The 26,528-nt window shown below is 42.7% G+C and overlaps 1 protein-coding gene across 2 annotated transcripts; it reads left to right on the top strand.

Moving 5' to 3' along the window:
- Positions 1-25,563, top strand: LOC142575423 (DDB1- and CUL4-associated factor 17-like). Of its 2 annotated transcripts, XM_075684788.1 has the most exons (13): positions 1-289; positions 563-624; positions 715-756; positions 846-942; positions 2,097-2,321; positions 4,386-4,478; positions 4,581-4,697; positions 6,828-6,930; positions 14,018-14,127; positions 14,216-14,352; positions 18,974-19,142; positions 21,479-21,637; positions 24,224-25,563. In XM_075684788.1, the coding sequence occupies exons 1-13, from the start codon at positions 176-178 to the stop codon at positions 24,506-24,508; spliced, it is 1,713 nt and encodes a 570-aa protein (XP_075540903.1). In that variant the 5' UTR covers positions 1-175; the 3' UTR covers positions 24,509-25,563. The 2 variants fall into 2 exon arrangements, with proteins under 2 accessions (XP_075540903.1, XP_075540904.1); XM_075684789.1 differs by lacking the exon at positions 4,386-4,478.
- The last annotated feature ends 965 nt before the right edge of the window (positions 25,564-26,528 follow it).

Genomic DNA, 26,528 nt, shown 5'->3' with positions numbered 1-26,528 from the left:
TTGTGTTTGTGGTTGGCTTCAATGTTGCGCGGTGAAGCAGCTCTTGTCTACTCACAGAATACACTTCCGTATTGAGGCTGAAACTGAAATTCGTCGCTGAATTTAGGCGAGCGAAACGATTGTTAGTCATGATGCGTGCAATTTAGGCCGTCTGGGAACAGCTGACTGCTGTATTATGCCCAGGATTAGGATCAGAGGCACAGTTCAAGCGTTACAGTACCGGGAAATTGGCATCGGGAAGTCTCCGTACAGGTCCAGTTTGAAAATACTGCGGCTACTAATATGTGACGTGAGTACGCTACAGCACTTCACACATTTTTTTTATGCTTTCGCGTACTTTCAGCCTGTAGTCGCTTAGTGAAAACAGAATCTTTTTTTCTGTGCGTTGCCGACGTTCTACTGCGCCAATGTGCGTGTCGCATCATGGAACGACAGCTCTAGCTGTAATCAATTTAGAACGCTGCCCGCTGTAGCTGAAATCCGAGGCTGTATATTCAGATTTATCTTTTCGCATCAAAAGCTAAGAGCATTTCTGTGATGTTTTTTGTCTTACGCCACGCAGCAACGTTCAACATTCACGAAGATCTGGGAAACGCATTCGAAGTCCCCCATTGCATTTGAAGAGTAAGCACGAAATAACTGGTTCTTTCTAGTGTCTGATACGTATATGTCTGGCTTTTAACGAGTGGCCGATGTTTCATTCTATTCCTCTAGTGGCCACATCTACCTTGACAACTACAGGACCTGCTTGGCTTTGTAAGTTTGTAACTTTCGCTTTCGTAATTAATTCAGCGTACTAGTCATGCCAAAGAAAAGCTTATTATTATTTTTTTTTCATATAACAGGTGTGGTATTAACGCCCTCCCAAGTCCACTCTACAAGCTCCCACAGGAGCCGAAAAACAAGAAAATCGAAGATGCTTTGGTGTACACAGGGCCACTGGTTAGTATTCTGGAGTGTGTGTAGTACTGCTTAAGTACATTTTGAATTTCAGTGCATCTATCTTATTTGCTGTACCTAGTCTACTCCGCGTAATGAAACACTCAAGACAAAAATGTATGTTTGATGGGTGCGTAACTGCATTTACATCGAGCTGTAGTGCTGTATTATGTTGGAAAGTTATGCCACTTTCGTCTGCCATACATATTCCGCCAATCGAACTTGAGAACACTGGCAAACAATAGCATTAGGGAGTTCTAGCTTTTGCACAGCCAAATTTTGGGGACACAAACTACTGAACATACACTCCTAAGCAAATGCAGATACTTTGGCTCGTATCTTGCCACACTCTTGAAAACGCTGCGCTCGCTACTTTCCTGTCGAGAATGCTATGTCTTGCTGATAACGCGCATGCTGTTCATGACTTGGAAGTACCGGGCTCGCAGCATTAAAGAAAGGAAAAGCGCACAAGGCAGGCGACGATTATTGTTGTGTGGCAAGCTTGTCTGGCAAGATACGACCCAAAGGGTGTAATTTAGTTTAAGAGTGTATAAAAGAAAGCAAAAAAAGTACAAAAAATGCAAGCATGGTGTGCAGCTTTGAGTATACAAAGGCACTTACGTGCACTATTTCTAAAACTCCCTATTGGCTCTACTGACCGTTATCGATGCTAGCAAAATTATTATAGCATCATATGGAATAACATTTACTCCAGTCTGCTATCATAGCTCAGATTAGATAACTTGTAGCTGCTATGTTTCTGCATAATTTTTCTTAATGACGCTTTTAGAATGTGCCATCTAGCTCATAGTGGCCTGGCTTCATTATTATCAGCCTATTTTATGCGCACTGTGGAACGATGTACTTCATTCCACTTATGACATTGTCAACTGCATCAGACATAGCCCATTATATTGCATTGGACATCTTACGTTCATTGCGGTTTGGTGTGCTACCAGCATAACCATAACATGAATGAGAAGATCTAAATTGGAACAGCTTTTATGCATGAATACATGAGGATGTGATGTGGAATTGGCTGAAATGCTGTCATGTGCTGTGATAAAGAAATGCAGTGACTCCTGCTAGTCCATTTTTAATTGTTGGTGTCACAGTTCATGCCTTTGGTACTAACATCACTGCTGCAATATGTCTAGCACCGATTGCCTAAACTGGCAAAGGACTGCCGGGCACTGTTCCTGTCACTGACGGCTGACAATTGGGTCTACTGCCATGACAAGATGAATGGCAAGGTCCATCAGGAAATCTACCTGGGATCACCCAGCCGCTACAAGTTCAAACACATCGACTGGGAGACTCATGGCGAAACCATCATTTTGCAGTCCCTGCATAACCACAGCCATCCACAGCTTACACAGCCAGTGAGTTGGGCTTCTTTTCTTGTTTGATCACTTCGGTGACATGACATCAACCTGCAGTAAGGTAGTATCTTTGGCTAGTTGGAATGAATGCCTACTTTGAACCAGCATAGGAAACGATGGTCACATAAAGAGAAGGGTACAAGATGAATGCTTGTCCTATGTTTGCTTTGTGCTGCCATCCTTTTTTCTGTGCCTATTCCGAGTGGATGTCGACCCATGCGAAACATTTGGCCGCATATTTAATTCACAGCCACAACAGCTGCACTTCAAATGGGGCATAATTTAAAAAGATAGAGAAGTTTAAGCGAAATAAACATAAGTGCCACATGGCTAAAATGTATTGTGTGCCAATGGAGGCATTGTAGACAAGGTGCAGTGTTATCTCTCTGGTCTCTGGTTGATTAATTTGCACTGAAGTCTCAATGAGAATAATTTTCGCATTACGCATGCTCAACTTATGCATGCTCAGCTGTGGAATGAGATAGCCACTGAATCATCATGCCAGGCAAGTCATAAGAAGCCAACAAACACTGACACTAAGGAAAACATAGAGGAAATTACTTGTGCTTAATAAATTAGATAAAGAAACGATAAATTAATGGAAATGAAAGTGGATTAAGAAACAACTTGCTGAAGGTGGGGAACAATCCCACAACCTTTGCACTTCGTGTGCAATGCTCTACCAATTGAGCTACCGCGGTGCCGTTTCCCCATTCACTTTCTTGGGTATTTATGTTTCCTAGTAGAACCCTGGGAGTGTTAGCCAGCGCCTCCACTCACAAACTTTGCCGGTCGACGTGGAACATCCTTTCTTGCAGCAGGTGTCACGAGAACGTGATATTTTTCGGTGAAGGCAACCGGTCAATAAACCCACACATGCTACCTGAAGGCATCAATGTTGCCGGATTCGAGACCCTTGTTATGTAATGAACGAGAAGAAAGGGGTTAACCGAGGGGCCCGATTTTTTGTTAGTCCTATCATAAGAAGCCAACAAACAGTGACAGTAAGGACAACATAGGGGAAATTACACCCACCGTGGTTGCTCAGTGGCTATGGTGTTGGGCTGCTGAGCATGAGGTCGCGGGATCGAATCCCGGCCACGGCGGCCGTATTTCGATGGGGGCAAAATGCGAAAACACCCGTATGCTTAGATTTAGGTGCACGTTAAAGAACCCCAGGTGGTCGAAATTTCCAGAGTCCTCCACTACGGTGTGCCTCATAATCAGGAAGTGGTTTTGGCACGTAAAACCCCATAATATTTTTTTAGGGGAAATTACTTGTGGTTAATAAATGAAATAAAGAAACAATACATTACTGGCAATGAAAGTGGATGAAAAAACAGCCGCAAGTGGGATCGTTCCCCACCTGCGGCAAGTTGTTTTTTCATCCACTTGCATTTCCATTAATTTATCGTTTCTTTATTTAATTTATTAAGCACAAGCAATTTTCCCTATGTTGTCCTTGGTGTCAGTGTTTGTTGGCTTCTTATGATATGACTAATAAAAAATTGGGCTCCTCAGTTAACCCCCTTTCTTCTCGTTCATGCCAGGCAAGTTGTTTCATTTGGTTCGGTGCCCCTAATTATGTCATTATTCAAAGACAACAGTGTGCATTTAGTGTGAATCTGCCAGAGAATACAGGTTCTTCAATTTTCTTGATTGATTATTGAGCATTTCAGTTCAGAAGCAAGGTTATATCGATTGCTGAGGATCGATTTTTGTTGTCAGCATACTTCAGACTGATGTTGAAAGGCCTGCACAGCTTCTGGTGCGGACATTCAAGAAGTTGTGTGTGATCTGCCTTGTGACATCTAGAGTTCACTGATGCAGTATTATAAATGTGTTCCACAATTAAAGCTGTACATTAGAAAATAACTGTATGAGAAATGTGCAACAGTAAGCTGTTATAATGATCACACTTTTGTTTTGGTTTAAAATTATGGATATGCGATTTTTCAAATGATCAAGTTATCTGCCTAATGACATTGCATTATCTGCTTAATGACATACCAGAGTTCTGTTTATCCATGTTGCAAGAGGCTTTGCTTTTTCATGCTTGTCTAGGCAGCAAGGAGCAAACCAAGGGTTCTGATCACCATAGCAGTGTTTGCCATGTTTCCCCTTCAGTTCAAAGGGATGTTGGAGATTGACAGAGCTGTAAGTTGCATCCCTTCAATGCTCCGTGTGCTTTGGTAGTGGTTGCCATACTCGACAACCATGCAGTTGAAGGACTCAATTATTTTTCATGTTCTCTTGCAGATCTTTGGAAAAGAATGCAACCATGCCAATGTTTCAGAGGGCCTTCTTATTGTTGGAACAGGCAGCACCTTGACTGGGGCAGTAAGATTGTACAACTTCAGGAACATTCTTGAAGAAGTGAGCCACTCTTTTTTTTTTCACAGTTTGTCATCATCACTTTTGCTTAGTGTCTAGAGTTCACTGGCACTGGAAACATTATGTTCAGGAAATATTTGTGTGGAAAATGTGCAGTAGTAAGGTATTGTAGCGATCATACTTTTGTTTCAATTTAAAGCTATAATGATGTGATTTTTCAAGTGGGACCTTGTTTCATATATTTAGCACTGGATATGTGAAAATAGCCTAGGTTTTAATATACATAGTCTACATATGCATAATCTACATATATATAGTCAACATATACATAGTATACATCCCACTTCTTTCGAGGTAGTATTGCTTTGTAATAATGATGCAAAAAAAAATAAATAAAGATGCTGGTTGTTAGAATAAGGATAAGTATTAGAATGTGCTACTTGGGCTGGAGTGTCAGAATGAAAACCTGTGCTGGGCATCAGTGCAAAATCCTAGCTTAAATAACTGTCAGCCCTAAGTTAATTTCTTGGTTGATTTGATTTATGTAGATCACATAGAAAAAAATAAAATAATTTTACATAATGCAGTTATAATTTGTCAGGTCACTAAGAGTGCGGATTTGTAATCAATGCAGGACATCGAGAGGATACGTACCTTAAAAAATATAATCACTTTCTCTTTCTTTTTCAGCATTTTGGCATTAAGCTTTAATGGTTACATTTCTATTGGTTCATTGATCAGACAAGGGTAATGACTACACTTGATAAGCTGCTGTTCTTAGAAGGTTACCTATGCGATCGTGGAAACTGTATCAACCCTTGGAGGCATATGCAGGATTTGAAAGATCCTATTTGTTTTGCCCTGTTTGGTTCGTGTGGCATCAAACAATTATCTGATTTTAAGTTTGATTTATGACTACACCATCAATTCCTCAATTGGAGAATTTGTTTGCACAACCTTTTCACAAATATGTTCAGTTGCTTCAAAGTAATAAAACTGAAGGTACTTTCTACAAAAATTAATGATGCTCATTGGCACCTCTAGAAATTCAGAAAACATTTTTTGGCAACATATAATATTACTACATATAGACTGTTGTGAAAAACTTTTTGTTAGCTTTTCTACCAAGTTTTGTGGCCTCTAACACAGCAGCCAGAACTTTGTCAAAATTACCAAAATTAATGTTCACCGCACATGCATTGTTCTTGATCTCAGGGTGTGTACACAGTTCTCAAACCCACTTTTCAAGTAATTTACCAACACGTGCCTTACACATAAGCCTTATGGTGAGCTCTACTGCTTTTGTTTTAAGCACTATATGCTGCTTAAAATTTTCGAAAAAGGTGTGGTAAGGGCATTGTCCAGCCAATTTGAGCTGGAAAAAAGTTGTTTTCATTTCAATTCATTACTTTTAAGGCCAATCACCAGGCATTACAGAGAGGGTGGGTTTAGATCTGATACAAAGCAAAGTTATATTACATGTTAATTTACAAAAGGTGACCAAAATGTGCCGTTTTGAATTTTGGAGGACCTGTGAGACAGGTGGTAGAAGGCGGGCAGGTGCTTCCAGTTGGATTTTGTCTTCAGAACAAGTTAGTTATTGTTCTGGTGAGTTAAATCAAAATTTGGTTTAGGAAGCTTTGACTGCCCTAAGGAGCTACACATAAGGGTGTAACTTGATAATTAGTTAATAAAGGTGCCTTACATAAACCAAGTTCATTCTGCAGAGATCCACAAGGTGGAGTAACTTTTGTGTAGTGCAATATTGCCGTGCACCTGACTGTAGCGGAATGTTGTAAGGAGAGTCAACCACTCGGGTCAACAGTATTGCAGGTGCTTTAACAGTGCAGCATTCCAGAAACAAAGCTAAGATTGCTGCTGTCGGACAGAGGAAATGGCTCACTCTTAGGAACTAATTACGAGGCTAGACAGACGACAGTGCAAGGCTGGAAAAATTCATGCACGACTTGGAGCTTCGTGTTGTTTATTTTGTTAATTAGCCCCATCGCTAGTTGACTTAAACAGAAATGGTTTATCTCCTATTTTGCTTTTATTTAATTCAACATCTCTTGTCCTTACATGCTTATCAAGTGAACACGACACGTGATCATTTGAAACACTGGAAGGGTGATCGTATGGCCTGACAATTCTTTTATTAAATTTTTGGTCCAGGCATGCATGTTTCCAGCTAAACTTTATCAGCCTTGCTCAGCGCTGGATGGTGCTAAAGTCGGAACCTATCCTGCTGGCCTACCTTTGAACTGCAAGCTCAAAGGTATGTATTAATTTTATTTGATCTTTGTCTGCACTTAACACAGTGAAAGGTATTGTGCTGCATGTTTATGCGACACACTGTATTTTGTACAGGAAGAAAAGCCTGCATTTCCCAGATCTTGGCAATACAGTGAACTCCCACTTGAGTGAACTTCAAGGGATGCAAGGAAATAGTTCACTTAACTGAAAGTTCACTAAACTGAATATTCACTAGAATATGGGACATCATAGGGCAGAGCAGCCATAGTGTCAAAAGCGTGAAGTACAATTTATAGAGTTATGTAAATCATAATATATGAAGTGCTTAACAGTTACGTTGCTGCCTATCTCATTTTGAAAAATAAGAAAATATATATAATTTTCATTTGTCCTGATGCTCTTAAAGTGCAAGAAATAACAAAGCTGTCCAGAGAGTCTGTCTCTTTGTGCACTTCCTCTGGCACAGCTTGTTGCTGAGACACGAATTCTTGAAACTTTCCAAGGCATCCTACAGCCTCCGCTAGAGTTACAGGATTTGAATCTGGCTCTGCCATTGCTTGTTCCTTGTCACACTCTTCTTCTTCGGGATGAACACTGGAAAGAATTTGCGGTTCTGATAGTTCAGCACAGGTAACGAACTCACTTTCACATAGTCTTCAAGCGAAGTGCTGCTGTCAACATTCAGCTGGTGGCAGACCCCTGTCCACATTCCGAGGTCAATTGCATCATTGCGCTGTTCTCCTTGCTTGCTTTCATCACACACGAGGTAAAGGCAGGATTTATGCCAGCAGTTTCTAATTGTAGCCAATGTTACGGGTATGCTGCTGGAAGGGTGATTTGGGGGCGGCGAGCATCACCTTTGCCAGCACTGCAGAGCGCAAAGCTTCTAGAACTGATTTTAAAAATGAGCCCATGTCCACTGATCAAATTTGGTCAGCTGAAATATTCACTGTTCAGAAATTCATATAACTGAAAGATTTTTGCATAGAATACATAGGAAAATTGCCGGGGATTTTCTAAAAAGTTCCCTGCAGGGGCGCCTGCGTCAGCGGGCATTTGGTGTGTGGCAACACCACGTACCTGAGCACACAAGGGTTGGATCTTCCCGCGTGCAGCCATGCGCGGCTTAGCCATGTCCGAAGAAAGGGGGATCCTGGGAGTTGAGCTGATGCCCGGTGTTCGGACCGTTAAGGCCCTCGGCGGAGGCAACACGCCTCTTTGGCATCTGCTTCACGTAGACGGCACCTGCAGACTGACCCACCTGGAGGAAACCTGCAGTCATCTTTTCCTGTCCCCCTCTTCAATCTTTTTTTCTCCTATCTTATTGCTTTTACTGTCCTATCATCTCTTCTCTTCCATCACTTCCTAATTTTCCTAGGCGGCTTAAGTTAACCTTGTGTATGTGCCCTCCCTTGGGTATAATATATTAGGTTATAGTGGCAATGTACGGTTGGCGCCTGCAGCCTTATGCGCTAAGTGCTGCAGCGTCCCCAAGTTGGGCTCCGTGGGGGCTGGCCGCCATTGCTGCCGAAAAAAAACTGAAGTACAATGGGAACATCAGCATTTCCCTACATACTTGATCGTCACCCTCAAAAGAGGGGATGCACCGATGAGCTAAGCACATGTTTCAACCGAACAAAAAAGACCTATCCAAAATTCCATGTTGTGCGCAGTGAGAACTGAAAAACAGGCCAGATTAATTTCACCATTCATATTTGCAAAATCTTAGACTGAAGCCTTAGGGTCAGGTTATAAAGTGACGAAAATGGCTAGTGGAGACCTTCTTCTTGAGATCCCTCAGAAACAAGAAGCTAGGCAGTCTTGTGACATTTGGTAATATACCAGTTTCTATTACACCACACTGATCAATGAATAGCTCATGAGGAATCGTGTTAGAGGCAAACCTCCAAGATTTGACAGAAGATAAAATCCTGGAAGGGTGGAAAGATCAAAATGTCACCAATGTAAAAAGTATTATCCTTAGAAGGGACAACAAAGAAATCCCTACCAAACATCTTGTCCTAACATTTGCATCCAGCGTACTGCCGGAAACCATCGAAACAGGATGCATCAGGTTAAATGTGCGACCATGTATTCCAAACCCTAGACGTTGTTTCCAATGCCAAAGGTTTGGCCATGGCTCGCAGAGCTGCCATGGTCAAATAACTTGTGCAAAGTGTGGAGTGCAGGGCCACCCCTCCGACAATTGCAGTAGCACACCTCACTGTGTGAACTGCAGTGGTGACCATCCAGCATATTCACACTCCTGTCCAAATTGGAAGAAAGAAAAAGAAGTAATAACCCTCAAAGTCAAGGAAAACATATCATTTAAGGAAGCCCGTAAGAAGTGCGCTCACCTTTCCACAGCACACCTTATGCTGATGCGGCGCATCGAGGGGCAGCGTCGCAGCGGTCAATGCCAAGTGCCCATCCCGCACGCAGCGAGCTGCTACTTTTGACTCCTGCTCCCAGGGTGGAAGTAGGTAAGCCTACTCCACCCAACCAGCAAGCAGGCCAGGCTACCCTTGGGTTGCTGACCCCACAAAAGTTATCTGCGGCAGGACTGTTAGCGGCCCCGAAGGCGGGCGCAGTCAAGGCTGCCTCGACCTCCCCAGCCCCTTCCAGCACTGGCAACAGCCAGCACAGCTCAGACCTAAAGGCAGCCCCATCGACCTCCGGGCTAGTGGGCGCAGGGGTCTCGCCCTCCGACACGGGACTCTCTCGCGGAACTTCTCGCTCGCAAGAGCGTGCGTCCGGCGCCTCACAAGAGGCAATGGACACTCCACCTGTCCTGATGGCGCAGCCTAAGGAGCGGCGAGGCTCCCTCAATTGGTCCAGAAAGGACAAAACCCACATCACAGGGCCTCGAAAAAGCTCTGTAATCCAAGGCACCACTTCCGTTTATGTACATGCAGCACCAATTTACTTTCAGTATGGATACACAAATTATTTAATGGAACGTCAGAAGTCTTCTTAGAAACCTTGATGATGTGCAAGAACTTATCCATGAACACAATGCAAAAGTGCTGTGTTTACAGGAAATGCACTTAAAATCGAAACACACAAACTTTCTCCGACAGTAAGTTACATTTTGCGAAGATGGCGATGATGCAAAAGCATCATCGGGCAGTGTTGCCATTGTAATTCATAAAAGCATAGCATGTGAACGTTTACAGCTACAAATGCTCCTTGAAGCAGTGGCAGTTCGAGTTGTTCTCCTAAACAAACTTGTCACCATCTGCTCACTTTACATACCCCCACATTAGCACTTACAAACATGAAATTCGGTCCTTTATAGATGAATTGCTAGGGCCTTATCTTGTCCTTGGCAATTTCAATGCACACAGCAGCCTGTGGGGTGACTCTGGTGTAGATGAGCGAGGTCGTCTTGTTGAACAGTTTCTTTTCTACTCTGGTGCATGTCTCTTCAATAAGAAGGAACCTACATATTACTGTCTTGCAAGCAGATTCTTTTCTTCAATTTACCTTAGCATAGTTTCCCCGTCTACATTGCCTGAACTTGAATGGGTAGTTACCAAAAATTCTTACGGAAGCGACCATTTCCCCATACTGCTGAGAACATCCAAAGAAAATAAATCTCCACCACAAGTTCCTCGGTGGAAGATTAATACAGCCGATTGGGAGAAATTCTGAACTATTGTTAATATCTCATGGGCTGACATGTATTCGTTAGGAATTGATGCTGATGTTGAGTATTTTGCAACCTTCATAATAGATGCCGCTTCTAAATGCATGTCGGAAGTAAGTGGTGTGGCATGCAAACGGCATGTCCCATGGTGGAACGACGATTGTGGGAACGCTCGTAGGAAACAGAACAAAGCGTGGGGGTTGCTGTGCGCTTCTCCCACTGCAGAGAATCTTATTAACTTTAAGAAAGTAAAGTCCCAAGGCAGGAGAACGTGCTGACAGGCCAGAAGAGAGAGTTGGCAAAAGTTTTTATTGGGTATCAATTTGTGTACAGACGAGGCCAAAGTCTGGAATAGGGTTAATAGGGTAAGAGGGCGACAAACATATTCACTCCCTTTGGTAAACACACAGGGCGATGATACCTTGCAAGGCCAGGCATACTCACTTGGGGAGCACTTTGAAAGGGTGTCAAGTTCAACTTTTCAAGTTCACAATTCTTTCTCAAATATAAATAAATAGGAGAATGTAAGGAATTCATAACAAAATGCCGACAGAATGAACCGTATAACCATCCTTTTAGTATTGCCGAGTTGAGAGCTGCCTTGATCGCATGCAAGAGCTCTGTACCGGCATCTGACAGAGTCATGTATAAAGTTATCAAAAACTTACACACTGACACACAAGTTACACTACTTGCACTTTTCAACATTATTTGGGCTGTCGGACACTTTGCAACCACATGGAAAGAAGCCATTGTGGTCCCTGTTTTGAAACAGGGCAAAGAGCCTTCCACTGTGGCAAGCTACCGCCAGATAGCTCCCAAAGTTGCCTTTGTAAGGTATTTGAAAAAATATGATTAATCGGCGACTCATCCATTTCTTTAAACTGAGCAAAATGCTTGATCCCTATCAGTGTGGCTTCAGAGAAGGACAGTCCACAACCGATCATCTTGTATGTATTGAAGGAAATATCCGTGATGAATTCGTCCTAAAAAATTTTTTTTATCCATATTCCTCTATATGGAGAAGGCGTACGATGCAATGTGGTGCTACGGAATCTTCAGAGACTTGTCTGAAATGGGCATCCGTGGAAATATGCTAAATCTAATAGAAAGCTATTTGTCCAATCGTACCTTCCGGGTAAAAATTGACAATGTACTGTCACGTCCATTTATGCAAGAAACTGGCATACCCTAGGGATGCGTGCTAGCTGCACACTCTTTATCGTGAAGATGACCATGCTTCATGCTTCATTACCACCGGCCATTTTTTATTCTATGTGGACGACATTCAAATAGGTTTCAAATCCTGGAACCTCGCAGTGTGCGAGAGGCAGGTACAGCATGGCTTGAACAAGGTGTCCAAGTCGGCAGGCACAAATGGATTTAAAATCAACCCTCACAAAAGTTCCTGTGTTATTTTTACGAGAAAGAGAGGCCTTGTTCCAGATCCTTCTGTAGAACTGTGTGGACAACAAATACCTGTCAACAAAGAGCATAAATTTCAAGGTATTATACTTGACTCCAGGCTCTCTTTTATTTGACACATTAAATATCTTAAAGGAAGATTTCTAAAAACGATGAACTTACTGAAACTTCTATACCACACTGCATGGGGTAGTGACAGGAAGAGTCTAATGAACCTTTACAAGAGCCTAATTCAGTCACGATTGGACTATGGTGTCATCGTATATAACTCTGCCACTCCGAGTGTGCTAAAGATGCTAGATCCTGTGCACCATCTAGGTATCCGCTTAGCCACTGGCACTTTCAGGACAAGCCCGATTGAAAGCTTGTACACAGAATCAGATGAGTGGTCACTCCACCAGCAGAGAACATACATCAGCCTCACATATTTTCTCAAAATACGCTCTAATCATGAACATCCATGCTTTAAGACCATTACCGATATGACATGTGCCATACTTTTCCGCAATCATCCATCTGTAAGACAGCCTTTCTCGCTGCGCGTGAGGGAGCTTAGTGATGAAATGCATGCCCCACTCCTCGAGCATCGCTTAATGCATCCAACCAAGCTCTCACCTCCTTGGGAGTGGCAGGTGGTAGAATGCGACATATCCTTTCTAGAAGTTACAAAGCACACTCCAGAGGTCGAAATCCGAACGCATTTCCTAGAATTGCACAAGCACTCGTGCACAGAGTTGTATACAGACGCTTCCAAGTCACATGCCGGGATGTCCTACGCAGCCATCGGTCCATCCTTCTCGAAATACAATGTCCTGCATCCAGAAACAACTATCTTTACGGCTGAGGCCTACGCAGTATTGTCAGCTGTGAAGCATATAAGGAAATTAAAATTCCAAAATGCAGTTATATATACAGATTCGCTAACTGTCGTGAAGGCAGTGATGTCACTCTGCAAGCACAAAAATCCAGTACTTAATGAACTCTATTCCTACCTGTGTAAAGCATATCTATCTAATCAGCACATCATTATATGCTGGGTGCCTGGCCATAGGGGCATCGAGGGTAACGCTCTGGCGGACGAGATGGCCACTTAATTGCATTGCTTGCTTCTAATCCTACCGCTGCTGTCCCTGTCACAGATCTTAAACCTTTCTTACGAAAGAAACTCTGAGATCATTGGCAACGCATGTGGGACGGAGAAACAAATAAGCTGTGCGTGATAAAGCCACAGTTAGGTTATTGGCCCTCCACAACAAAATCATGGCGAACAGATGTCCTATTCTGTCGTCTCAGAATAGGACACACATTTGGCACTCATAATTGTCTACTTACTGGAAATGAACCTCCAACGTGTGGTAGATGTGATGAGAGGCAGACCGACCTTCACGTTTTCCTAGAGTGTTGTTAGGGTGAAGCTAAGAGAAAGAAACATTTTCTTCTGGCATACCGTGTGTCCCTCTTCACCCGGCTATGTTTCTTGGCCAAGAATCGCTCTTTAACACCAAACCAGTCATCATTTTCTTGAATGATGTTATGTTGCAAGTTATAACTCCCATTAAATTTGTAGAGCATCCTTGTTCCAGAGGATGCCGCTGCGATAGTTGTTTTGCATAGCACATGCCTCCAGGTCCTTGTGTTTCAAGGGCTCTAACGAGGCAGTAGTGGTCTAGCCAGTTTTAGAATCTGATATAATTTATATACATAGTATCATTCTTTTGCAATGCACCTTAATGCTCGTTGTACACGTCATATGCCATTGCCATAATCTTATTACAGATAGATTTTATGCATTCTATAGCGACTATTTTTAAGGCCCCTTTGCAGCCGTGTCACATCAACTTCATAGAACTCATAACTACACGGCGAACCCATTACCACGACAGTGGCGCTCTTTCGCCATATATGGCCCTTGCACCAATAAACACCACATATTCATTCATTTATAAATGTTTGTTATTCTGAGGTATTTATTAAACTAATGTTCGTGCAACTGAGAGTTTACTGTATTTCACTTTCCTTGCCTTTCTCGTTGCAGAACCCCCTCCAGTTCTCTTTGAGGTTAAGTGCTCAGAGTTCATGCTACACTTTGGGTGCTACCCCTGGCATTACATCTGCAGCCCGCCATCAAAGGAAGGTGTCTTTCAGGTGAGGCGAGTGTGATCCAGTGTCTGGACATCTTCAGGAAAGTTGCTTTTCGTAAGCCTTGAAGGTGGGTCTTATTGGTGCTCGCCAGATAAAATCAGTGGAGTCTGATGAACTGGCTGAGAATGGACTCTTGGACTTTCCCAATTCAAGCACAGAGCCGGACTCCATTGCATTTCATCCTGATGACTCGGGAAGGATAGTCTACAACTCTTCGCATTTCATCAAGTAAGACCGAGGTGCATTTTGTGTAAGGTGCGTGATATTGTGCCACAATGCTATTATAAGCTATACCAATGCCATAAGTGACATTTAAATAGAGCTAAAGTAAAACTAATAGCCTATTAGTGCTACCTTGGCTCAGTTTAAATGTCAGTTGTGGCATTGGTATAGTTTGATAGCGGCTAATGAATTTGCCAATGCATTAGCAGTTGTACAGTCACCAGTAATGTCATTCTTGTGCTCAAGCCATCAATGTCCAATGTTACTCATTGAAAATATTATTGCATTTGAAGCTTTGTAAGTGTACACATGGTGGTCTAGATGTTTATTGTTTTAAAAATTTGGCCCTGAAACTTTTTTATTGAGCAAGCAAACGAAAATACTTTTGCAGTCCTGTCCCCAGTATGATCACGACAATATCAAATCACTGTCTGCCCTTGTGTAAAAGGGAACAAGTTGAATGAGGGTGAAATATGTCAAATTGGAAGATACAGAGCAATAGAGCACTTTGAGGATTGTTGCAGCAGAACTTGAGGAACACGGACACAGAAGGAACGAATAGACGAGGACGCAGCTGCACTGTCAACTGATTTCTTTATTCAAGTTCCCGCATCTTATTTATTTCGTCGCCGTATCTTCCCTCTTATCTATCTGAGGCTATCTCAAAAAGGTGACTTTCTTTCTTGTCAAGGCCACTGATGGAGTGCTTACACATTGCACTCCTGTTTTACTTATCTCAAGTGCCTCAAGAATCTCCTGAGTTAGCCTATCATCGTTCCTTTTCAGGACTTGCACTTCATGAAATTTGGGGGTGCATGTGCTTGCTTGGCTATCTTGTCCCTTCTTGTTCATTTCGCAATGTTTGCAGTGCAAGGCCAGATAGCTGCCAGGGGTCCCTGAAAGTGATGATGCGTGCTCTCTTGTTCGATCATTAAGGCATCTTCCTGTTTGTCCTATGTATTGTTTTCCACAGGACAGGAGCATGGTGTACATTACTCCCTTGATGCAATCGCAGTATCTGTTCTGGTGGGCGATCTGGCATTGTGGTTTCTTCTTTTCCTGGTTCACTTGTGCGTATATACCTTTTCCCATGTTCGGTGCTCAGCACACTACTTGGACGCCATGTCCTTTACCAGTCTTGATGAGATTGTGGGTCAGTCTGTGCACATATGGAATTTTTTCACATTTATTTTTTGCATTGTCATCTTCAAGTCCGCTTCTTCCTTCTTGTTTTCTTTTAATCTTCTCTACGGGGCCTTCAGCTATGCTACATACCATCGACACGGGGTACCCTGCATTCTTCAAATTCCATATGTGCACGGACTGACCCACAATCTCATCAAGATTGGTAAAAGACACGGTGTCCGAGTCGTGTGCTCAGCACCAAACAAGGGAAAGAATTAGCAGTGGCTCAGCTCGGCTATGCCAGGATATACGTAGCATGAGCTAAAATTGCCGCTTTGCTAGACGTTCGTCCCTTTGCTCCGGTGTCTCCGCAGCACGTTTAGCCTTCTTCTGTTGATTCTTCCTACGCTCAACCACTAATTACCAGGCAACTATTTTAGGATCCGATGAGTTAAGCTTCTCCGCTCTTCTGCACCACTGAGCAGCAGTTTCGCCCTCCTTCTCCATGGCTATACCACACTGGCAAACGCCCCGCTATATGTATACCCCCACTGATACCTCTGCGCATACGCACAAAATGAGAGGCGCTATCAAGCGGCTCCGGTGCAACATCAGACTTGGCTACCGCGCAACAGAGGCGCACAGCTGGGCACACACCGGTGCCAGTGCATCTGCCGCGGCTATGACGTCACTCCTCTGGAATGCGCAGACCGGCGAGACACACCAACTGTGAGCCGTGTGACGTCACTGCTCCTCACGCATGCGCAGCACGGCTCTATAGGAGCCACGCGAAACTGCTTAACCTCGGCCAGTATAGCTCATGCTACAAAAATTTGTGGACCAGGAAAAAGAGTGGACCAGGAAAAGAAGAAACCACAATGCCAGATCACCCACCAGAACAGATATTGCGATTGCATCAAAGGAGTAGTGTACACCATCCCCCTGTCCTGTGGAAAACAATACATAAGGCAAACAGGAACATGCCATAATGATCAAACAAGAGAGCACGCATCATCACTTTCAGGGACTCCTGGCAGCGATCTGGCCTTGCACTGCAGATGTTGCGAAACAAACAAGAAGAGACAAGATAGCCAAGCAAGCATGTGCACTCCAAATTTCATGAAGTGCAAGTCCTAAAAAGGAATGATGATAGGCTAACTCGGGAGATTCTTGAGGCACTTGAGATAAGTAAAACAGGAGTGCAACGTGTAAGCACTCCATCAGTGGCCTTGACAAGAAAGGAAGTCACCTTTTTGAGACTGCCTCAGATAGATAAGAGAGGAGATACGGCAACGAAATAACTAGGAGGGGGGTGGGAATTTCAATAAAGAAATCAGTTGACAGTGCAGCTGCGTCCTCGTGTAGTCGTTCCTTTGTGTCCGTGTTCCTTAAGTTCTGCTGCAACAATCCTTGAAGAATGAACCAACTAGCCCAGTTAAACACCCTTTTGAAATAGAGAGCTATTACTGACTTGTCTGACAGCTGTAATTATCTGTGACCATTTGTGATGCAAATGCATCACAGAAACTGTAGCTCTTACCTTTCTACTAACGTGCAGCAGTCCAGAAGGGAGGTAGGTAGAATTGAAGAGAGGAGGTAGGGAGAGGAGGCATAAAATGTGTAGAACCAACGTAACCAAGAAACTAGTGAATCACAGCCTGCCACTCTTCACTCGCAGTTCCCACGCATAGGAGGGTGGGAAAGGGAAAAGCGACATGAGGAGGCAAGGAAACGTTACTATTAGACACCACAGCAGTTGTGGACAAACTGGATACATTTAAAGAGGCCCTGAACCATTTTTTATCGAAGCGGAGAAGGGCATTTGAAGTGAAAATGGGCTATTTCAGAAATACTTTGTCGCAAAAATTACTTCAATGAATTCAGCAGAAGTGGAGTTATGTATTGGCAATCAAACACGGCCTGTACTGGGGTCCCATTGCTTCTTCAATACCTTGCACTGTGAAGGCTATGGCAGAGCGGGGCACGCCCACAACACTCCACCTTCTGAATGTCACCGTGGCGCGGTTCAAATTTCCTTTTGGATGTTAACATAGATGCCGCAACTTGCGACTTTGGTGCCTACGATGTGCTAAACATAAGCCAAACACGGTTGTCCACAGTGAGCCGCAGTACGTTTAGCCAGTGAACTCATGGTGGCACATCACAGGGGTCGCAGTACCTACACTATGTGGAAACCAACAGCTACCAATGGCAGCTGCATATGCGAATCCACTTTATTACTAAATAAAGCATCCAGAAGAGAATGAGGAACAGACTTTCATTGAAAAGATAGCGTTTGAGACAAAGGTGACTTTGCTTGCGAGCTCCATGCACCGCGTACGGCAGCAAAACTTGGCTGAGGTGTTCACCAGCGTATGCTACCCGCGGTCTGTGTTAGTTCACCAAGCCTAAGGGCTGGTTCAGGGAAGGTATGGTACAGTACAAGTCTGCTATTCCTGAAAAATAAATACCATGCATACAATGCAACTGTGGCATGGTGTGCAGTTGCAAAGCCGCATTAAAGCACCATAGTGCCTAGGCAACAATATGGCAGCAGTTGCACGTCAAATCAACACTTCTGTGCCAGCCAGGGTAGCTTTGTGGCTACGAAATGCACGAGGTCGCGTGTTTCATCCGGACCGCAGTAGCCACATTCTGACGGGGGCAAAATACAAAAACACTTGTGTACTTAGATATAGGTGTCCGTTGAAGAACCCCAGAGGGTCAAAATTAATCCAGAGTTCACCACTACCGCATGCCTCATAATTCGATGGGGGTTTTGGCACGTACAGCCCCATATAATTCAATGAATGTTTAACATTTCTGCCACACTGCGCAACAGCAGCAGTGCATGCAAATTAACATTTAACATCAACTCACCGATTTTTTTGTATTTGAGTGAACGCCAAAGAAATTAAACATTAGCCATATATATCACCGGTAATTATTGTCAGTCAAAGCAAACAGCATAGAAAGCTTCGCTTAGGTTGATTCCCACAGTGAATGAGATTCATATAATTTTTTTTATCCATGATGTTGCACAAACATATCATTGTTGTGGTTTGTGTGTGACATGTAAGATGCGAAACTTTGTGTTCACGAAGTTGATGAATGCACATTCGGTCTTGCGAAAATACTTCACTTGAATAAACTAACATTGTGCTGCTCTTTGATGTTTCTGTAAGGTTTTTACTTTTTCACTTATCTGTAAATTCCTTGTTACTTGAAAGGCATATAACCATAGATGGAGTGTCATTTGCTATCAGTTGCTTCCAGAGATAAAACATTAATTAATGGCACTCTAGGAGGAGCACAAATGACCACTTGTGTTCCTTTTTGCTAGTAGTAGTAGTAGTAGTAGTAGTAGTAGTAGTAGTAGTAGTAGTAGTAGTAGTAGTAGTAGTAGTAGTTCCTTGACTCCATGTACTGAGGTGTAGTAGTACTTGAAGTAATCAGGGTACTTATTCACCTTAATCTGTCCACTTTTTCCCTTTCTTTTTAGGGTTTTCCGGTTGATCACAAACAAGAAAAACAAACCATCGCTCAAGGAATGCTTTGAGATCACCTTTCGCGAGCAGCCAGCTCGAACTCGCGAGGAGACAAACAACAACAAGCCACCTCGACGCAAGTGCAAAACCCTATACGACATGCACAGCTCTCAGTGTGTAGAGGTAAGGGAATTTTTTTAATTCAATATTTTTACAAGGTGGCGTGGTCATTTGTTAATTTTAGAGACCCGCCACAGTAGCTTAGTGGCTATGGCATTGCACAGCTGAGATTGAGGTTGTGGGTTTAAGGCAAAACGCAAGAACGCTCCTTTACTTAGATTTAGGTGCACATTAAAGACCTCCAGGTGGTCAATACTCGTCCATAGTCCCCTGCTACGGCATACCTTATAATCATATTGGGATTTTGCTACGTGAAATCCCAAAATTTAATTTAGAGTTTTTTGCTATATGTATTGGGCAAAGAGTAGCAGTGAAGACAGTGCCTCAATGGAAACTATACTCAGTGGTGATTTAAGAATTTAATGTGAGCGCCTCCCACAACATTACAGTGCATGTGCCCTCTATGCATATGCGCTAGAAAATAAGGTTCCATTGAGACGCTGATATTGAAGGAAGTTCTTCACCTCTGTGACATCACGCAAGGGGTGCGAATGTAATTGGCTGGTGCATCTGTGCAAATTCTCTTTGAGTTGGACCAACTTGTGTTTTCCACAACATTCTTGTATTGTCATTTACTATAGGACAACACATGAATACCCCAGATAATTGAACATGCTGGTGCTTGTGGAGTGGTAAGCAGCTAACAGCTTCATATCATGGCATCTCTGTGCAGTGATGTGCCTGTCTTATACAAAACCAACCTAACCTTGTGCGTTCATGTTTGAAGAACTAAAAGCACAGCACTCCAGCGTGCTGTGATCTAAAATTGCCAGTGCTTTGTCTTCTTGCATTGCTTTGCTGAAATATTTTAAAGAGAAGCAACTTAAAGCGAGACAGGTTTGCCAAGGCATTTTGCTGACAGCATGCACCTGTGATCTAATTGATACCTTTCTGTCCTATTGTCTTAGCCAATGATCAAGAGTATGATATAATTCGCACACGCATAGAGAAACAAAGAGCTGCTCGATGAAGACAGAACAGCTGTTTGCACCAACAGTTTCCTTTGTATGCGCTTTTTTCAAACAGATAAAAGCTGAATACTTGCCTAAGCGTCAACTAAAGTATGGTATTATGCAATTGTATCTCAAGAAATTAGAATGTCACTTTGTACTGTCAGTGTTAATGCCACTCACTGGGTAATGCTCAAAGTTTGTAACTTATCCTACTTTATAAATTCAGAAATTTACTATTTTGTCCCGGTTACCTGAGAGTTTAGCTTTTCTACATGCTTTTGTTTCTATATGCTATAACTGCAGTACTTAGCGGATAAGTGGCATTTTTACATTGTAGAGGGGTATCGGGGGCGCAATACGATGATGTGCCTTGGCACTCCAGCAATGTAGCTCAATGGGCCATAGCACTCTGCACGCTGAGGTTGCCACATGCCTATTCAAAAGCCACAGTCTGCTTCAAGCTCAAGGAAACAATGGATGCCAGCAACTTGAACACTTGGAAGGCATTCATAGGTTTTGCTGCTAATGAATTCAAGCAGGCCAGCCAGCTTTGCAGTAGACCATTGAGTGATTTTTCTAGGAGAATGCAATAGTGAAAGAATGATTTTCACCTCAGGAGCGCCTACCAAAAGTATATTATTGGGAAACATTTCTTTTGGCAATCACTGTGCTGATTTTGATTAGGTTTGTAAGAGGTGAAATCTACCAACTGTAACAAGCAAATATTTTACAGCCACGCTGCTAGCCTCTTGTTGGTTGGCATTTTTCGCGTCCTTGTCCATTGGCAAAAATGTGGGCTGATCCTGGAGGTAGTGTAATACCGGGCCAACCCACAGCGGAGGTGGAGCAGGCTTGAACATGAACAGAGAAGGCTTTTTTAAGTATCAAATTCAGATCACTCTCTTGCAAGAATTTCATGAGAGCCTTTAGAATATCATGCCAATGACAATGGTGTGGCCAAGGTCCCAACTGAAATTTTTAGACAGAGGTTGATTGATGAACTTTGACAAAGGTTTTGCCGCGATTGTCATTACAGAGCATATTGGGGGCAGATGTATAAGACGTGTTCTGTAGTCTCAAGTATATTGCACTTGTTGCAGTTTGAACCGTCTATCCTAGATATTACCTACGACGCTATTACCTAGGACGTTATCCTAGGTAATAATAGTATGCTAGGTCATACTAGTATGCTAGATTATCCTAGGTAAAATGGTGTAAGCAACTTTTTTAGCTATCTACAACTTTCTCACTGAAGCGAAAGTCGAAAGCCAGGTGCTTAAAAAGAAGTTTAGGAAAGCCTCTGTTGCTTTGCGCAAAAAGGACATTTAAGAAATTTGCAGCCCAATTTGAAGTTGTCAAAATTTTGCTTCTTTTACTCTTTTACAGAAAAGCCTCTTGTCAGACGACTACGAGAATGAGCTGGAGCTGTACAGTGTGCTTGGCTTTGACCCAAGGGATGAGAGCTGCATGGGGAAAGTGGGTATATATGACAATGAGACGGGCCAGCGGATCAAGTCTTTCGAGCTCGGGATGAGCCTTGATGAGGTGAGTGACGAGCAATCATGGATCCAGGGGGATGTTCAGGTGTCCTGACTCCTACTCCCTCAAAATTTGTGTGCACAGTGTCAGCGCACAGTACGTGACAAACTAATGTTATTCTCAGCTGTCACTCCTGTTTTACCCTGGAGAGACAAGAAAGGCTTAATGATTATTGAAGAGAACCCACCAGCATGTAAAAAAAAAACTTGTTGTAAAGATAGCTGGCACGGATGTCAAAGTTGGCTCAAATTGCCAACCTACAAGGAAAAAAAGAAAAAAGGGAGAGGCAAAGAGGGAAGGGGCTGCAAGGTGGACATGGCACACCTTGGTGTTACGGAACACTCAGCAGGGTGTCCCTTGCTGTATGACCACTAGAATACTGGTAGTAGCCTTTCTGGCAGGCCTGTTTGGTGCCTGTAGAACGCATGTGAGTGGACACTTGGTGGACCTACCAAATGTACCTGTACGTTTTAGCATGAATGTCTGCTTTAGGTGAGTGGGAAAAAGTGGCCACCTCACTCAGTTATTATTATTATTATTATTATTATTATTATTATTATTATTATTATTATTATTATAAGCATCTGTGCAGTCATCATATGATCAATCACCATCTCAGTCAGACCTCCTGCTTGAACCATATGCTGCCTGCACTCTGATGTTTTGGTATTTTCTGCAATGCATAGTGATGTGTTTGTATTGCGTACTCAAAAAGCTTACACTAAGGAGTGAAATACATGCTCGCAATATTCAAACGACACGACAGACGAACCCTGTAATGCTGTTGTGTCTTGCTGTTGGACTACATATACGCGAGTGCGAGATTGCAAAAAAGTGCCCCTGTGCAAGCTATTGCGCGCCGTTTTACTCACTGATGGCAGTAAATGGCGGTGATGGCATATGCAACATCACGCCTCCTCGCTTGTGTGGGGTGATTTGAATTGCGCTGGAGGAATGTGAATGCTTCAGGAGTGATTTATTCTTAAACTAAGCATTTCCTGGCATAAGGCATGTGCTGTGAGATTTCTGGAATGGCAATTTAACAGTCCGTGTTGACATATTTGCCTCTAGTGTCCCTTTAGATACATGCACGGTGTAGCTTAAGGTGGCAGAACGAAATGATACTCCTTTGTTTAGATGCATGTTAAAGGAACTCCAGTCATGCAAAATTTAACCTGGAGGTTTCCATTATAGCACTCCGAATAGCCCACGAACACTACATGCATGTGATTGTGAAATAAAAATGATTTAATAAAAATAAAATAATTTGAGTCGGCACTCAACCAGCCTCCACCTCTCACATTTTTTTTTTTTTTTGCTGTCTTCGTTTATATGATGGAAAGTTATGTAGCTGTGTTGCAGGATAGTTCAGGGTTAATGCCTCAATTACCATGACAATTTCCCCCAAAAATGTTTAGAAGTGCAAAAAAATAAATAAATTGTCAAAAGTCATGTATTATTTTCTTGTCAAAATTACAAGAAACTGAATGCCTACACAGTGCAAAAATTGCTAAAAATTCGTTGTGATGGCGAGTTATTTCGTCATTGGCTGTTAAAGGGATAAAATTTTAAAAAAGTAAATGAAAGGTCTCATGTCTATTTATTTATTATATCCTCAAGGTTAAAAGACATTACAGAGGAGAGTGGTTATGTAAAATAGTTGCGTGTTCAGATAAGGGCAGTCACAGAGGGGCTCTCAACTATAATTCTATTTCAACAATTCTTATATGAGATGGTGAAATGTCCGTACATTGGAGCTGACATTAATTTTTTATGTAAATGCATGGTTTTGTTTCAGCATGAAAGAAAACCTAAACTGAGACAAGGTGGGAAATGCAGCTTATGCAATGCCTTATGGTTGACCTTGGTGGCCATTCAGAGTGCTCTGTTTACCTTAGAACAATGAGGTTGGCCTGATTCAGTATTTTAAATCATGCATAGCCCATTGATATCCTGCTTAGCGAATTCTGAAGAACTAATTTCTTTCAAATTTTGCCAAAAATTGAAGTTGGAACTAAATGAGAAAAACAAGAATTTGATCTCATGTTGGAGATAAGCAACTGTAGTTGCCTATAGTATCTGCACATTTCCAATTCCATAACTTGAAGAACAAATATCTTTTTTAAATATTGGGTCCAAGACCAACTTGCCCATTCAGCACTTTGTATGTACAGTGCTCACGGAATGAAACACACCAATTAAGGGCTAACTAATGTGCATACTTTAGTTTCCACCATCTGCTTTTCAGTGACATTGGCTTAATTTTGGCTCGTACACTTAGGTCAGAGCCCGCATTACCTTTAGTAACCAGATTCATAGTGACATGGCATGGTACTTTTGAGTAATTGCACATGTAGAGTGTTCTCCCCAAGGTTCTATCACGTTTCATTCTGTGAGGCCTGTACTAGCACTGCCTGCACCAAGCTTTATGCGGAGCCAGAGTTTTAAAATCTTATTCGTTTTTTGTTTAATATTGAAAACGACAAGAGCCGATGTCCACAAGGATAGACACTAGGTCTGAGCAGGCGAAACACAGTTGTAAGTTGCCCGTCGCGCATAGTCACACATTCTCCTTTCAATGTCCTCCCACAGCTCTGCGACTACACTCTGACGCTGGACTTGGACACTGTGGTAGTCCTTGTCAAGGATGAACGGCGCAACTTCTCCTGCTACCTGTACCGGCTGCACTATCCAGGACTTGTTGACGTGCCTCGCTCCAGGCGCTACACCACAAGAAACACAGTCCTACGGAGATCTCAGCGAAGCAGGGCCACCAGGATCACTAGCAATAACGGCGTCGTTCATGATGACGACGAAGATGTAGCCGTCCCTTCGTCATCACGCAGTGACAGAGTGTTGCGATCTTCAAGACGCTGAACGTTCATTTTACTGTGGCGAGCAGTTGCAGTTGTTTTGTCTCATGTTCATCTTAATGCCGCAGAGCACCGCAGTCTGTGGAACGCCCAATGTGGGTTCGACCCCTGAAGGTGGTTGTCATTTCATCTTGTGTTCGTGTCAACGTGGCAGGGAATTTGCAATCCACGGGATGTTGAATGAACCCCTGATGAGATTGCTGCTGGCAGTTGCATTTTGTTTGTTACATAGGGTCGGACTGCAGTGAAAGCTGATTTCTTTTTAATGCTCTTTGCGTTGCGTGTACAGTGTACAGACAGTTGTCAGAGACTGTTCCTGTCGTTATGCACCTAGTTATATTTTTCCCTGTCAGGGCACACGGCCTGACTTTGGGGAGGTATTCAGTTTTGTGACTTTGTCATAGTTGCAAGTGTTGTGTTGATACAGTGTGTGTTGCTTCTGTTTGTTGACAGTGTAGTATTTTGAGATAATTGTTTTGGTTTCTTGGACGTGTCGTTCAGTACATTGTACTTCAGTTTGCGAAAACTTCAGGCCAACATTGCATTTACTAACATTTACAATAGTTGTAAGCATACTCCCCAAAAACAACTCTGTCAGAATGTTTGGTTTGGTTAATGTCTAGTACCAGTACATATAGCTTACGAATGTATTGTTTACTTATAAAAATGAGATGGGAGTAGATTAAGTTGTCAGGTGATGGATGAAAATTAAGTGCTTGAGCCACTGCTAGAGATATCTTGGACTGGTGTCGTTGACTCCTGATAATTTTATAGGCATTTAAAATCTTGTTGAATGGTTTAACCTTATTTACAGTGCCAAATTTCAGTAATAAATGCCTTTGAAAATTAGCATAGTTAGCACTGCGAGTGTTTAATTCAGTGGCTTGCCTGTAAAATACGCACATCAACCTAAAATACCAAGGCTGTTATGCTGAAAACTTTGTCGCTCATGAATTTTTTGTTGTTGTTTCTATAGCATTTTCATCCTTTTTTCTCAATGCTCCATCACAGGTATGTTGTTTGTTGTGGTCACTGAAATTAAATCTTGTTTCTCAAGTCTTTTGTAATATTGTAATTGCTTACACTTGCCTTTATGCATTTGTAAATTTCATATTTATTGCATGCAGAGGCCCTGCAATGCTTCCGAGAAAGCCTGTTTGGTGGCACCAATAGCAGGATCATGATGCGGCGATTTCGTGCGACAGACGAGATGTTGGAAAGTGGCACTTTGATCATTGGTTAAAAATGTAATGTGTGATTTATGTTCGTACAATATCGTGGGTACTGTGAAAGAAACGACAGCATTAAGTTTTACAACCATTTTAAGTATACTGCCTGATTATCAACCCGCCATGGTGGCTATGGCATTGCACTACTAAGCCTGAGGGCACAGGATCGAATGACTGGCTGCGGCGGCTGCATTGTGATGGGGGCGAAATGCAAAAACGTCCATGTACGGTGGCATTGGGTGCATATTGAAAAACCCCAGGTGGTCAAAATTAATCTAGAGCCGTTCATTACGGCATGCCTCGTAACCAAATCGTGGTTTTGGCACGTAAAACTCCAGAATTCATTTTTCCTTTTGCCTAATTATCACGCAGCCACGAGCAAGGTGTTACAACCATGAGAATGACGCATCAACATGCCGGACACATTATGTACCAACAGCCGCCTCGCGGAAGCTGTTGCCGCCATAGCAGTGACACCATGGCCTTCGAGATCGTACCGCGTGCTGCTGCTATTGGCACCACCCTATGATGTCATGGGATGTCAGGCTTAGAGAGTGAAATCTGACAGCTAGAACCATGAAAATTTGAGTTGAGGGCAACTCTCACTCTGGTTGTATTTTGCAATTTCTCTGATCGGCAACTTGGGTTTGGTTGCAGTGATCATCATAATTCTTACGATATGGTGACCTGAAAGAAGTGTTGCAGGTCCCCTTTAATGTTGTTTCATTTTTATATGGGAAAAAACAGTATAGCAGTGAACTTTAGCCCAGCGAAAATGCATAAAAAGGCTATGAA

This window comes from Dermacentor variabilis, chromosome 3 (genome assembly GCF_050947875.1).
Source record: "Dermacentor variabilis isolate Ectoservices chromosome 3, ASM5094787v1, whole genome shotgun sequence".
NCBI classification, from domain to species: Eukaryota; Metazoa; Arthropoda; class Arachnida; order Ixodida; family Ixodidae; genus Dermacentor; species Dermacentor variabilis.
Note: the sequence above shows the minus strand (reverse complement) of the source record. Positions and strands in the feature narration are given on the sequence as shown.